Raw genomic sequence first — 12,645 nt, forward strand, 5'->3', positions numbered from 1 at the left:
CACTGAGGGAATTCAATATGTGTTTACTGAATGAAAAAAATGAAGGAATAAAGGGGGATGTGCAGGAACTTTATTGTAAGGCCTTCACTTAGATCAGGTTTAAGAAAACAGGCTGCTATTCTTGTCCTTCCTCCCAGAAGCAGACCTTCATTAACATAGAACTGATCTTCATTAATACAGAACCAGACTTCATTAATAGGACCAGATCTTATTAAGATATATGTGTAGGGCCTTTAAAAAACAAAAAAAGCTGTCTTGTCTTTCAGGGGTTTGAGGAATCTGTTTCCTTCCACTGATGCACTTTAATTTTCTCTTGATAGACACAAAAGCAGTTTGGATGGACACCCCAAGGGAGGTCAGTTATGGCATGGGCATTGAAAGAGCTGTTTGCTGACCCATGGGTGTCCTTGCTTGTAGGCTCAGGGATCCATGTGAGGCACTCCCTGTTGTGCGTGAGGTTCTTTCAATCTTTCTGGCAGAGCTGTCCTTTTGGCACAACAAGCCAGGGTGATTTCTTCTGTGGTAGGCTGCAGGTGGCTGGCCAAGGTCTCAGGGAGGAATCCCCATGTGCACACAAATCCATTCTCTATCTGCCTATCCCATACATGGTGTGTGTTAGCTAGCACTGCTTCTCACTCCTTCATGCCCATCCCTCATGCCCCATATGGAGCCTTTGTGTGAATTAGAAAAATCCAGTATCTTGCATAGACACAGCTCTATGGTGCATGGCTTAGTGATCTGACAGTGGGTTTTTTTTTTTTAATTTTTATTTATTGTTATTTTATATTGTTCTATTTTTATTTTACTTTAAGTTCCACTATACGTGTGCAGAATGTGCAGGTTTGTTACATAGGTATACGTGTGCTGTGGTGGTTTGCTGCACCTATTGACCTGTCCTTTAAGTTCCCTCCCCTAAACCCCACCCCTCAACAGGCTCTGGTGTGCGTTGTTCCCCTCCCTGTGTCCATGTGTTCTCATTGTTCAACTCCCACTCATGAATGAGAAGATGTGGTGTTTGGTTTTCTGTTCCTGTGTTAGTTTGCTGAGGATGATGGCTTCCAGCTTCATCCATGTCCCTGCAAAGGACATGATCTCTTTCTCATTTTTATGGCTGCATAGTATTCCATGGTGTATATGTGCTACATTTTCTTTATCTAGTCTACCATTGATGGGCATTTGGGTTGGCTCCATGTCTTTGCTATTGTAAATAGTGCTGCAATAAACACATGTGTACATGTGTCTATATGGTAGAATGATTTATGTTCCTTTGGGTGTATACCCAGTAATGGGATTGCTGGGTCAAATGGTATATTTCTGGTTCTAGATCCTTGAGGAATCGCCATACTGTCTTCCACAATGGATGAACTAATTTACACTCCAACCAACAGTGTAAAAGTGTTCCTATTTCTCCACAGCCTCGCCAGAATCTATTTCTTCTTGACTTTATTTTATTTATTTATTTATTTTTTAAGATGGAGTTTTGCTCTTGTTGCCCAGGCTGGAGTGCAATGGCGTGATCTCGGCTCACTGCAATCTCTGCCTCCCGGGTTCAAGTGATTCTCCTGCCTCAGCCTCCCAAGTAGCTGGGATTACAGACATGCACCACCATGCCTGGCTAATTTTGTTATTTTTAGTAGGGACGGGGTTTCTCCATGTTGGTCAGGCTAGTCTTGAACTCCCGACCTCAGGTGATCCACCTGCCTTGGCCTCCCAAGGTGATGGGATTACAGGCATGAGCCACCGTGCCCAGCTGCTTCTTGACTTTTTAATAATTGCTGTTCTGATTGGCATGAGATGGTATCTCATTGTGGTTTTGATTTGCATTTCTCTAATGATCAGTGGTGTAGAGCTTTTTTTATATGTTTGGTGGCCATGTAAATGTCTTCTTTGGAGAAGTGTCTGTTCATATCCTTTGGCCATTTTTTGATGGGGTTGTTTTTTTGTTGTTGTTGTAAATTTGTTTAAGTTCCTTGTAAATTCTGGATATTAGACCTTTGTCAGATGAGTAGATTGCAAAAATATTCTCCCATTCTATAGGTGGCCTGTTCACTCGACCTGACAGTGTCTTTGTGCAAAGACAAACTTTTTCTTTTATCTGGGTAGACGTAACCAGCACAAACCAATGGCAATGGGTTAATGGTAATGGTAATGTCTTCAGGCTCTACTTAAAAATTTTTTTGCTCATAGACTTTTAAAATAATAGTTATTTAATTAATTATGATTTATTTATGATTTTTATTTACTTTTATTTTTATGAATTTTTATTTTAGAACAGTTTTAGATATACAGAAAAATTGCAAAGATAATACAGAGATCTCATACAGCCTACACCAGGTTTCCTGTATTATTAACCTCTTACATTAGCTTGGTACATTTATAACAGTTAATGAACAAATATTTGTACATTCTGAGCAGCGAACATCCACACGGTATTCAGATTTCTTTAGTTTTTAATTAAATGTCCTTTTTCTGTTCCAGGATCCCATCTAGGATGCCACATTACATTTAGTCATCATGTCTTTAGGCTCCTCTTGGCCGTGATAGTTTTTCAGACTTTCCTTATACGCTAGTCCCTCTATTTCCAAGGGGGTTGGTTCCCTCAGGTACCAAAATGCTCAGAGGTTCAAGTGCCTGATATAAAATGATGTAGTATTGTCATATAATTTATGCACATCCTCCCATATACTTTAAATCACTTCTAGATAACTTGTAATACCTAACACAATGTAAATATTAACTAAATAGTTATTGTATTGTTTAAGGAATAATATAATAATAATATTAAGTAAATAATAATAATTTCAATACCAATAATTTAATAATTTAATTTTATTAAAATAACAAAATTTTATTAAAATAACAAAATTTTATTAAAATAATAATTTTAATAATTTAATTTTAATAATTATAATTAAGTATAATAAGTAGTTATTGTATTGTTTAGGGAATAATGACAAAAAAATCTGTGAATGTTCTCTACAGATGCATTTTTATTTTTCTGAATATTTTCCTTCTTTAGTTGTTTGAATCCATGGAACCCATGGATATGGAGGCTCAACAGTATTTGGTGCCTTCGGCTGTTTTGAAGAGCGCTGGTCAGGTGTTCTGTCACAAGTTCTTCAAGTGGTTTATCTAATGTTTTCTCCATGACTAGACTGGGTGTTTTAGACTGATTGTTTAATAAGTTTTATTTCTGTTTAGGTATGGTAAGGTCAACAGAGAAGGAGACAAATGCCATTGTAAAGAGAATTTGTTACCCACAGTTCCCAAGAGAGGGCTTCCATGTCATGTTATGGGGCCATCTGGGGAAGGACTGGTGTCAATTAGGAGGTGGGGGTGGGACATTGTGGGCAGGAACCTTTGTGGTGGTTTCTGCAAGAAGGAACAGGCAAGGCAGGGTAAGCAGGGTTGGGACTGGCTGGTTTGAATGACTTCGGGGGGCTGGAGCCTAGGGGCTGCCTAATACCTAGTTGCCTGGTACCAGGCCCTGGGGTGATTAGGCCCAGTAGAGAGTGGCCAGGGGTGTGAAAGTCCTACAAGGGAGGTAGTTGGGGTGTGGACTCTGGATTGGCCGATTTGTGTTTTAAAAGCACACCCCTGGAAGGAGGACTTCCCCTGAGGAGTTGGGGGTTTGGGGAGAGTGGGGCGACAAGGGAGGCAAGAGGCCAAGGTCAGGTGACTCGGGCATACTATTGGTTGTCCAGAACTAGCTGTGTTGGGCACATGCATGTAGGGCAGATGTTACAGCATCAAGTTTATGGAAGCTAGAAACATGCCTACTACACAGAGCAAAGTGACATTTTCATGACATCATATCAAGGGCACACACTATCAGCACAACTTCTCACTGAGTTTGACCTTGATCACCTGGCAGATCAGGCTCTCCTTTTGTAGACACCGCTTTCACTTGATGCCCACCTTTAACATTTATCTCACATGTTTGAAGTTTTACATGCATAAACATACATGTAATTTTCCCGGGTCTTGATATTGTAGAAGAATCAACCTGTTGATCGTGAGTTCTAGTTCTTAAAGGTGGTGCCCTCTTTGGGGTGCATGTCTCCATAGAATGGAGTCTTGGGCTTCAGGCAAGCCGAGTTTATAGGGGAGACTTGTGTTTGAACATCCTCACGGTTCCCTAAAATGGTAGTGCTTTATGTACTTCCAATTGCTGACTAAACACCTAAATAGATACCTGTGGCTCTGTCAGGAGTTAGGGCTGATCACCACTGCAATGAGATAAGATATATCCACTAACTTAGCTTTGAGTCAAAATACTCAGAGTGGTAGCCTATTTTCTACATATAAATGTAAAAATTCCTGGTTACAGCTCTCTAACGTTGGTGGAGATGATGAGAAATATATAAATTTCCCTGCTCTGCTTTGGAAGATCCTGAGTTGGGGAAGGCAGGACGTGGAGTCAACTGGTGGATGATTCACCTGCATCTCTCTTTTCCCTATGCCTCAGGGTCTAAGTCACAGAACTGTCTGTGGAACTCCCTCATCGACGGGCTCACAGGGAATGTCAAGGAGAAGCCACGGCCAACAATTGTCCATGACCCTCGACCCCCAGAAGAAATCCTAGCTGATGAGTTGCCACAGCTGGATAGCCCGGAAGTCTTGGTGAAGACATCCTTCAGGTTTGGTGGATTGCAACTCAATGTGTTCCTTCTTATTTGCTTGTGGAGTTGTTTCAATCCAGTTAGATGCATAGTCAGTGTGGACAGCAAATTACTTCATTTCTTTGCACTGAGTAAATTAGAATTGATGAAGGAAGGTTGGAATCAATGCTAGCTGGACTTCTGGCTGGATTTCCTGAATGTAGTGAAGATCTTATCAGTAGTTAAGTTGCTGTTGGTATTTAATTGGTATTGGCATTTAAATGCTGAGGCAAAGGATTTACTAATGTTGGCAATTTGAATTGGATTAATGAGTCTTTTGCTTCAAAGGAGGATGACGCATCCAGATAAGGGCGTAGAAGAAAAGCACGTGTTGGGAATTAATTCAGTCCTGTGTCTTTAGAGTCTCTTGCTGGGGGAAGGTTTCCAGTTGTAAAAGATGTAAGAGCTGCTGCTGACGGAAATGAAGCGAGAATTTTCTCATGTTGTTTACCAGGTGGCTGTTTACTCTGTTCTAGTTCATCGTTTAGCCTTGCATCTTCCCGCAAGGTCTCTTATTTTCTTTTGGTATTGTACTCCATTTTCATTATAACTCCGTCCCTTACCTTCTCACACATATTAAATAAAAACCAATCTGAGTATGAATGTGGTGTAAAAAGGTGATTTTTTTTCCCCAAATGGGTCTTTCAGACTCACATTTGAAACAGTAAATTTACATTAGACTGGTTTCAGAAATTAAGACTCGATCATTTTTCCAGATTGCTTTCTGCCCCTCCTTTCTTCCTGTTATAGCAATTTTACTTCTTTCACTTTTCTTTCCACTATAGACTTTCATACTCTCCACATGGTTAGCAGAACATATAAACCTCATTTTTCTTTCCCCATAAACAATTCAGACAGCTCTTGGAGTTCCATGAAATAGATTTGAAAAGTGTACTCTCTTTTGCATCCAGGTGATATGCGTAATTCCTCAGTGAGAGCCATTTCATTGTGTGAAGGTTCTTAGTGTCTATTGAATTATAGATGAATTCAGAAAGGAGTGATAAATAGGGGTTTGGATTTCTTTATACAGTGTGACGAGTGCATTGGAGAGACAAGAATTGCAGGCAAATGCTGTTTTTATTCCTACTAAGGACCTGGTTATTGCATCATAAGGTTTTGAATAAACTAAAACTCACTCACCTGGAGAGAAGTACATCTTATGAACCTGCAATTCTCAGCAAGTGACTGTGATGAAAGAGGGGACTGTGAATGCCTTTCTCTGTCTTTGTGTTCTCGCCTTGGAGCATCTCTTATAGAGTCAATCTCTTCTCCTAAGGGTTCTTATAGCTACTCTTTTCACCCCAAACCAGGTTCATCATCTTCTTCGATGAACGGGCAAAGAGCTACTCTCATGAAAAGAACATCTTATTTGCTCACTCAACTCCTTTACTATCATCTGTTTTGTTCGCATTCTCTTGGTGCTCTTTAATAGAGAGAATGTATTGATGCCCATGAGTGTCATTTGATCTGTTAGTTGTAACAGGTAGCAGTGTCCTGGTTTCTGAAAGAGATTAAGTTATACATTGAATATCAGGACTTATTTCTGTTTCCTTGTAACACTTGGTGCTGTAGGAAGAAGACTGCAGGTGCGTGCAGGTATATGCCAACCCTTTAGCAATTGAGACAAGAAATCCATTGGTATTTATTTATTTATTTATTTATTTACTGGTACCCTTAATACAACTGTGTACTATTCTGTAGCTATCCTTTCTTCCAAAAAAGATGGTTGATTTTGATGACAATGCTAAATGGTAAATATTCTCTTCTGCAATTGTCCTTAACTGTGGTGGCATGATCAGCTGTGAGATTTGTTGTGCATAAATTACTACAAGTAAACTACTCAGGTATGGGAAGAGTTTATCAATGAATAAATCAGAGCAGAATCAAGGTTACCTTACAGCTCCTCTGTAGGGCCATTAACACTGAGTGGTACCACAATAAGTGTTAGTGATAGCTTTCATTACTTCCTTCTCTTTTTCCTTGGTCATACTTGGAGGGCATTTGGAGTTTAGGGCCAGGAAATATGGTCATCAGCTCTTACCAAACAAGATACAAGTGACAATGTCAATAAGCCCAATGTGCCAAATTATCAGGAGGTCCAGTCTTTTCTTGGGGTTCTTGACCCTCACTATTCCCAAGGACCCCCAGCCTTATTGACAGTGGTTCAAGAATCATTGCTTATCCTGCTATGCCTTCTGTCCCTTGCTAGGGAAATGAGGTCTCATGTTGAGCGTGGACTTTCTGACCTCAGTGAAATTAGGCATTTTTGTCACCAACCTAGATTACCTCTTCCTTGTGATGTCTCCTGTCTGTGGCTTCTGTTGTCTTTTCCTGACCCTTGGCCTCAGCATAACCACAGTTTTTCTCAGACATATTCTAATAATGTTGATTCTCAAAAGGAAGGGGTTAGATACTTAATTCCACTTTCCCCAGAAATCTTTTCTAGCTCTCTGTAAGGTGGAGGCAAATATATACAAGCTACCACCAGGACAAAATGTGTGTACTTGTTTAATATTTGCATTTAGTATTTTCATTTAAGTAGTTTTTTTCAGAGCAAAGGGACAGTCTGGTCTAAAGCTAAATTTACTTTCCATTTCCAAATATATGAATTATTTACACGTTTATCAATGATGGGTGTTTTTCAAAAAAATTTCAAATGTTTTTATGTTTCAGTCTCCACCAGACTCCCTGTTACATCAGCAATAACTGTTCTTATTTGCCAGGCTTAACCCAAAAAACTGAAGGATTCTGTCCATTTTAGAGATGAAGAAACTGGCCTGGAGAGAGAAAGCCTATAAAAAATTGCTGGTGGATTGCTGGTCTCCAATGCAGCAGCAAGGAGTGGCTTGGGAAAATTTTAAGTCTTACTTTATCACCCCACCCCAAATAAGTATATCATCTATAAACTCACGTAAAAAGCATGCTTGTGATTCAAATGCAGCTTCAAGACATGTCCCTGGGCCTTGTCTTCCAATCAGGCTGCGATCCCTAAGTATGGCCTGCAAACACTCTGGATTGTCGCTGGATTAATGTCAGTTACTAATAATGCCAGAGGGTATAGCTGAAAGTGAGAATTTGACACACTGACTTGGAAATAAAGCTTTTGGAAAATGAAGGCACCACCTTTCTTTCCCAAGGGTTGTGTGTCGATAGTTGAGGTTTGTGCAAATGCCATCTCAACTCTGGGTATGGTCCCTGACAGTCTTCCCTCTTGTCCCCTTCCCGGCTGGGCAGTGCTGATGAGGCAAATACTCTGTGTATTGGGGCAGAGTCTTGGGACGAAGCTTCCAGGGCTTGAGGGGAAGGTCTCCTCGTGGCTGCCCAGGTTCAGATCCCAGCTAATATTGCTGGAAGGCAACACAGTTTAGTGCTTAGTTGTACTAAGGGCTTTAGTCTTTACTCTCCAAGAAAGGAACAGTTTAAGCTATCCAGGTGGGAAAATTTGACTTCTGATAGTGGCTGTACTGGGTTTCAGTTCCAACTCTATTACCCCTGGCCAATTGCTTCATCTCTTCAAACCTCTGTTTTTTTCTCCTCCCCCCAACCCCCCAGCTTTATAAAGGTATAATTGACAAATAAAATTTGTATATCATTTACAATGTAAAATAATGTGATGTTTTGTTGTATGTGTACATTGCAAAATGATTAAATCAAGCTAAGTAACATATCCACCGCTTCACATAATGTCTTTTTTTTTTTTTTTTTTATGGCAAAACCTCTGTTTTCTTAACTGTCATACTAAGGTTGGGCTTAAAGAGTGGTCTGATGACTCAAACTTGAGTGTGCATCACAATCACCTGGGGGGGATTGTTAAAACAGATTGTTGGGCTCATCCCAGATGTAGGTGGGGCCCAAGAATGTTCCCTAACAAGCTTCAGGTTATACTGATGCTGCTGGTCCAGGATCACACTGGGAGAACCACTGCACTAGGTGAGATTTAGGAGTGTTTTGCTATGTTAATTTGAGCGGGTCACTTACCTATTGATATGGTTTGGGTCTGTGTCCCCACCCAAATCTCATCTTGAATTGTAATCCCATATGTCAAGGGAGGAATCTGATGGGAGATGATTGGCTTATGGGGGCATTTCCCCCATGCTGTTCTTGTGATAGTGAGTGAGTTCTCACAAGATCTGATGGTTTTATAAGCTTCTGGCATTTCCCCTGCTTAATCTTCTCTCTCTTGCTGCTATGTGAAGAAGGTCCTTACTTCCTCTTCACCTCCTGCCTTGACTGTGAGTTTCCTGAGGCCTCCCCAGCCATGTGGAACTGTGAGTCAATTAAACCTCTTTCCTTTATAAATTACCCAGTCTCAGGTATTTATTTATAGCAGTGTGAGAACAAACTTACCTATTCTAGCCTGTTTTAAAGTCTTTGAAATGGGGATAAAGAGACCCCCTTCCTGGGGTTTGGGGAGGATTTAAAGGAGATAATGCATGTGAATGAGCCAAGCACAGTGTCCAGCACCCAGAACGAGCTCAGTAAGTGTTAATTTTGTATTCGTGCTCAGCACTCACTGGAATCCTTGCATGCCCTTGAGCCTACACGTACAAAGTTAAATAGGATCAAACACGGGTTTTGTGGCTCCACGTGCAGACACTGTGGGCCCTGAAAGCTCACTAAACTTGTGGCATGAAAGGTCTGTTTTCAAAATCTGAGATTTTTGAAAAGAAGAAAGTGGGAGCCATAAAGAAAGAAAAAGGCTTCGGTGCCTGGAAAATAGACACTCCTTGGAACTCACCTTGGGTGCCTCTTTCCTTCTTTCTCATATTTTATCCCTTTAAACTTGTTGCTCTGCTTAGCTTTTCTTAAAAGAGGATAGAAAATAAATTGAACCTGGGGCTAAGGAAGACAGACAAGTCCATCTAGTCTGATTAGTCACAGGAATCTCAATACCTGCCACTAGAGGACCCAAGAGAACAGGAAAGAGCTGGCTGCTGAGAGAGGTTTCTCTCCCCAGCCTCTGGTGTACACATTCCCAGAGGTGAGAGGGACCTGGCTCAGATGGCACCACAAGTAAGAGAAGTGTTTATTGAGCATCTAGTGTTTATTGAGCATCTGCTGTGTGCCAAGGACTGTGCATTCATTTGCTCATTTAATCCCCCCAAATCCTGGCAAGTTGAGTATTATTTTCCCAGTTGTACAGGTCAGGAAACTGAGGCTCAGAGAGATCAAGCAGCTTGCCCAAAGTCACCCAGCAGGTGGCAGAGCTGGAGATTTCAACCAAGTCCACCTAGCTCTACAGCCATGCTCCTTCAGCATATTCTACTAGCACCACATAACCTTGGACTTCATGTCTCCGGATTTGTTGTTGGTGAAAAAAGATATGGTGTGATTGGTTATACTAATTTGAGTGTGCACTTTGGATATATAGTTTGAGTTATATTTTGATACATATTTTATGTGTCCTATAAGACTGGCCCTGTTCTGTTGCACTGAATCTTTTTCTAGTCTAGACTTATGTTTTCAATCCACCTACCCCTTTTGGATAGAAGCCATTGAAGGCACTGCTTCTCAAACCTTATGTCTAAATGAATTCCTTGGGGAATCCTGTTAAATGCAGATCCTGATTCAGTAGGTCTGGGGTGCAGCCTGTGAATCTGCATTTCTAACAAGCTCCAACTGATGCAGTGGTCGGAGGACCACCACCTTCTGTGTGTTGAAACATAGGCTTTGGAATCCCACAAGTATGAATTTGTAAACAATCTTTTAAACTACATGATTTGAGTAATGGTTTTGTTCTCTTTCCTCATTTTTCACATGCAGACAGTAAAATAATGGGCTTTGGGGGCTGCTGTTAGGATTAAGTGGGCCAACGAAGGTGACAGCCTCTAAGTCTTTCTCACTCAGTTTTTAAAACCCTGTTTGGGAGAAGATTGATCCTCTATACCCCCAACTCTTTCTTTTGTGACTGGGTTATGCAATGGGCCCCAGCCAGGGAATATGAGCCCTATGGATGCTTTGTGAGTGATGCTGCCTGTGGGCCCGACCTCCTTGGGCAGTGGTGGAAATTCTGAAGCCACTCAGTGCATTGCCCATCTCAGTTACTTTGCCTTGAATCATGTGACTCCCAACACAGGTTGAGTTGCCAGGTTTTGATAATTTTGCACTTGGAAGAATCGTGTGCTTACTCCCTACAGAGTCAGTGGGGGCTTGGTGAGCTTCTCTTCCCACTTAGAATGGACTTATTTGGGCTTTGGCAAAGGCTTTCTAGATTCTATAGATAGCTTACTAAGAATATGTTCCAGAGAGCAGAACCGCATTGAGCCAACACCCTCAGCTACGGATGAGATTAAGGCCTTGTCAGATCCCATTTAATGGATTGCATTTTCCATGCAGAATTAAATCGTTGAACTCATCCTCATTTTGGCTTTTGGCAGTCATTTTTCCACTAGGGGCTGCTGCCAAAATGTCAGTTTCTGACTTGATTACTTTCAGGAAATGTGCAATCTGGCTGATGATATGGCATGGTGTGGGGTAGCGTCCCCTGGAGCTTCGGCCCCTCCCTAGGATGAATCACGGGTTAAAATTCCCAATTAGCTCATAGGAAGTCTGGTCACACATACTCTTCTATCACTGAGTGTTGCTCACCCACTGGAAACTTCTGGGGACACCTACTCTCCTGACTTAGTGTTGCCTTCCTGGAGTTATTTTTCACCTTTAGTCTTTGCAAATCCAAATCATTTGCCAAGGGGAAGAATGAAAGAATGAATTCTGAGAATTTTTAAAGCCCAGAGAAGTTTTTATTGCAACCTTGGCTTCACATAAAGGCAATGTTTAGGTCTCTCTTTGTAAGTTTTTAGAGACAGATTTTTCAGTGTTAAAAAATGACCAAGTATATATGAGGTAGACACTATTCCTCTTGCATTCTTTTTGGTCCTCTCCCTGGTATTTTGGGAAGAGAGGGCTTATCTCTGTGGTGGCCATGAGAATGTACCTTTCATATCTCTGATCACAGAAAGTGAACTTGACCCATGGTCTCCTAGCTTGTGTGGGGGAAATTTATCCCTGTGATGGCCAAGGCTGTGCATCCCAGAGGAGCCCATTGGCATTGACTGAGCATGGCAGGGACCCTAAGGTCAGCTGTTCTTGGGAGACATGGAACTCCTCCGATGGTGACTCTGGTGTTCAGACTCACTAGTGGCCTTGCTGAACTTTCTTTAGAGCTGCAGTACAGTCTCAGATACTTCTACCCAACTTTCTTTTACTGGGAGTCAGACCTGCATCCAGTTCTGATGGCTTTCTCAGCCTCGCTCAGCTCTTTACTCATTTATTTTTACAGATTTTACTCCAATACATCTCTTGTATGTCTAATCCTGTCTTGACATCTGCTTCTCAGAGAACCACAGTCTCCCATCACACTGCAGTTCTCTGCTGGTGCACTACTTCTAGCTTGGCGTGGGGGGCATAGCTCCAATGCTACTGGCATAGATATTCTGGGCCAGTCTCTCTATATTTAATTTTATATTTGATACTGTATCTTCCCTATGGGCTCTAGTGGGAGGGAACATGGGGCAAGTCACAATTTTCTTTAGTATCTTGTACTTTTATTGCCTTACAGGGGATTTTGGGGAAGCATTGAGAGTAAAGAAACTACAACATAAGGAGTAAATTGTAATTATACTCAAAATATTATTGTTTTCATTGTCCAAGAAATGTTCACAAATGTTGAACTCCACACAGAAGGTCTGCTGATGGACGCCTCTGGCTCCTAGCCAGTGGGCTTGTCTCTAGGGCTGACTGCCCCTAGAGAATGCATCGTTTTTCCAACCAGAGCACACTCTTCTCAGGCCGTTGAGAAATCCAGGCTTCCACCCCCGGGAATGTAGCTCATCTGAGGTGTCCTCAACCCCTCAGCATATGCCTCAACCACAATAAATTTTAGCGGCACATTTTACAAAGTGTGAGTTATTCATCCTAGAATAACCCTCAGGAAGCTTTCAGTGCTGTTGGGTTGGGAGGAGGAGCGGGACACTCCTTCTGGAGC

General features: G+C 41.5%; 1 protein-coding gene across 7 annotated transcripts in view; it reads left to right on the forward strand.

Annotated features, from left to right (window-relative positions):
• Positions 1–12,645, forward strand: part of PDE1C (phosphodiesterase 1C) — a 671,184-nt gene that overhangs the window by 251,059 nt on the left and 407,480 nt on the right. For all 7 annotated transcript variants that reach the window (XM_045388996.3, XM_005549840.5, XM_045388994.3 and 4 more), the window contains exon 3: positions 4,469–4,640. In XM_045388996.3, coding sequence (XP_045244931.2) covers positions 4,469–4,640 — 172 coding nt within the window. The remainder of the gene's footprint in view (positions 1–4,468; positions 4,641–12,645) is intronic.

This window comes from Macaca fascicularis, chromosome 3, assembly GCF_037993035.2.
Source record: "Macaca fascicularis isolate 582-1 chromosome 3, T2T-MFA8v1.1".
Classification (NCBI taxonomy): Eukaryota; Metazoa; Chordata; class Mammalia; order Primates; family Cercopithecidae; genus Macaca; species Macaca fascicularis.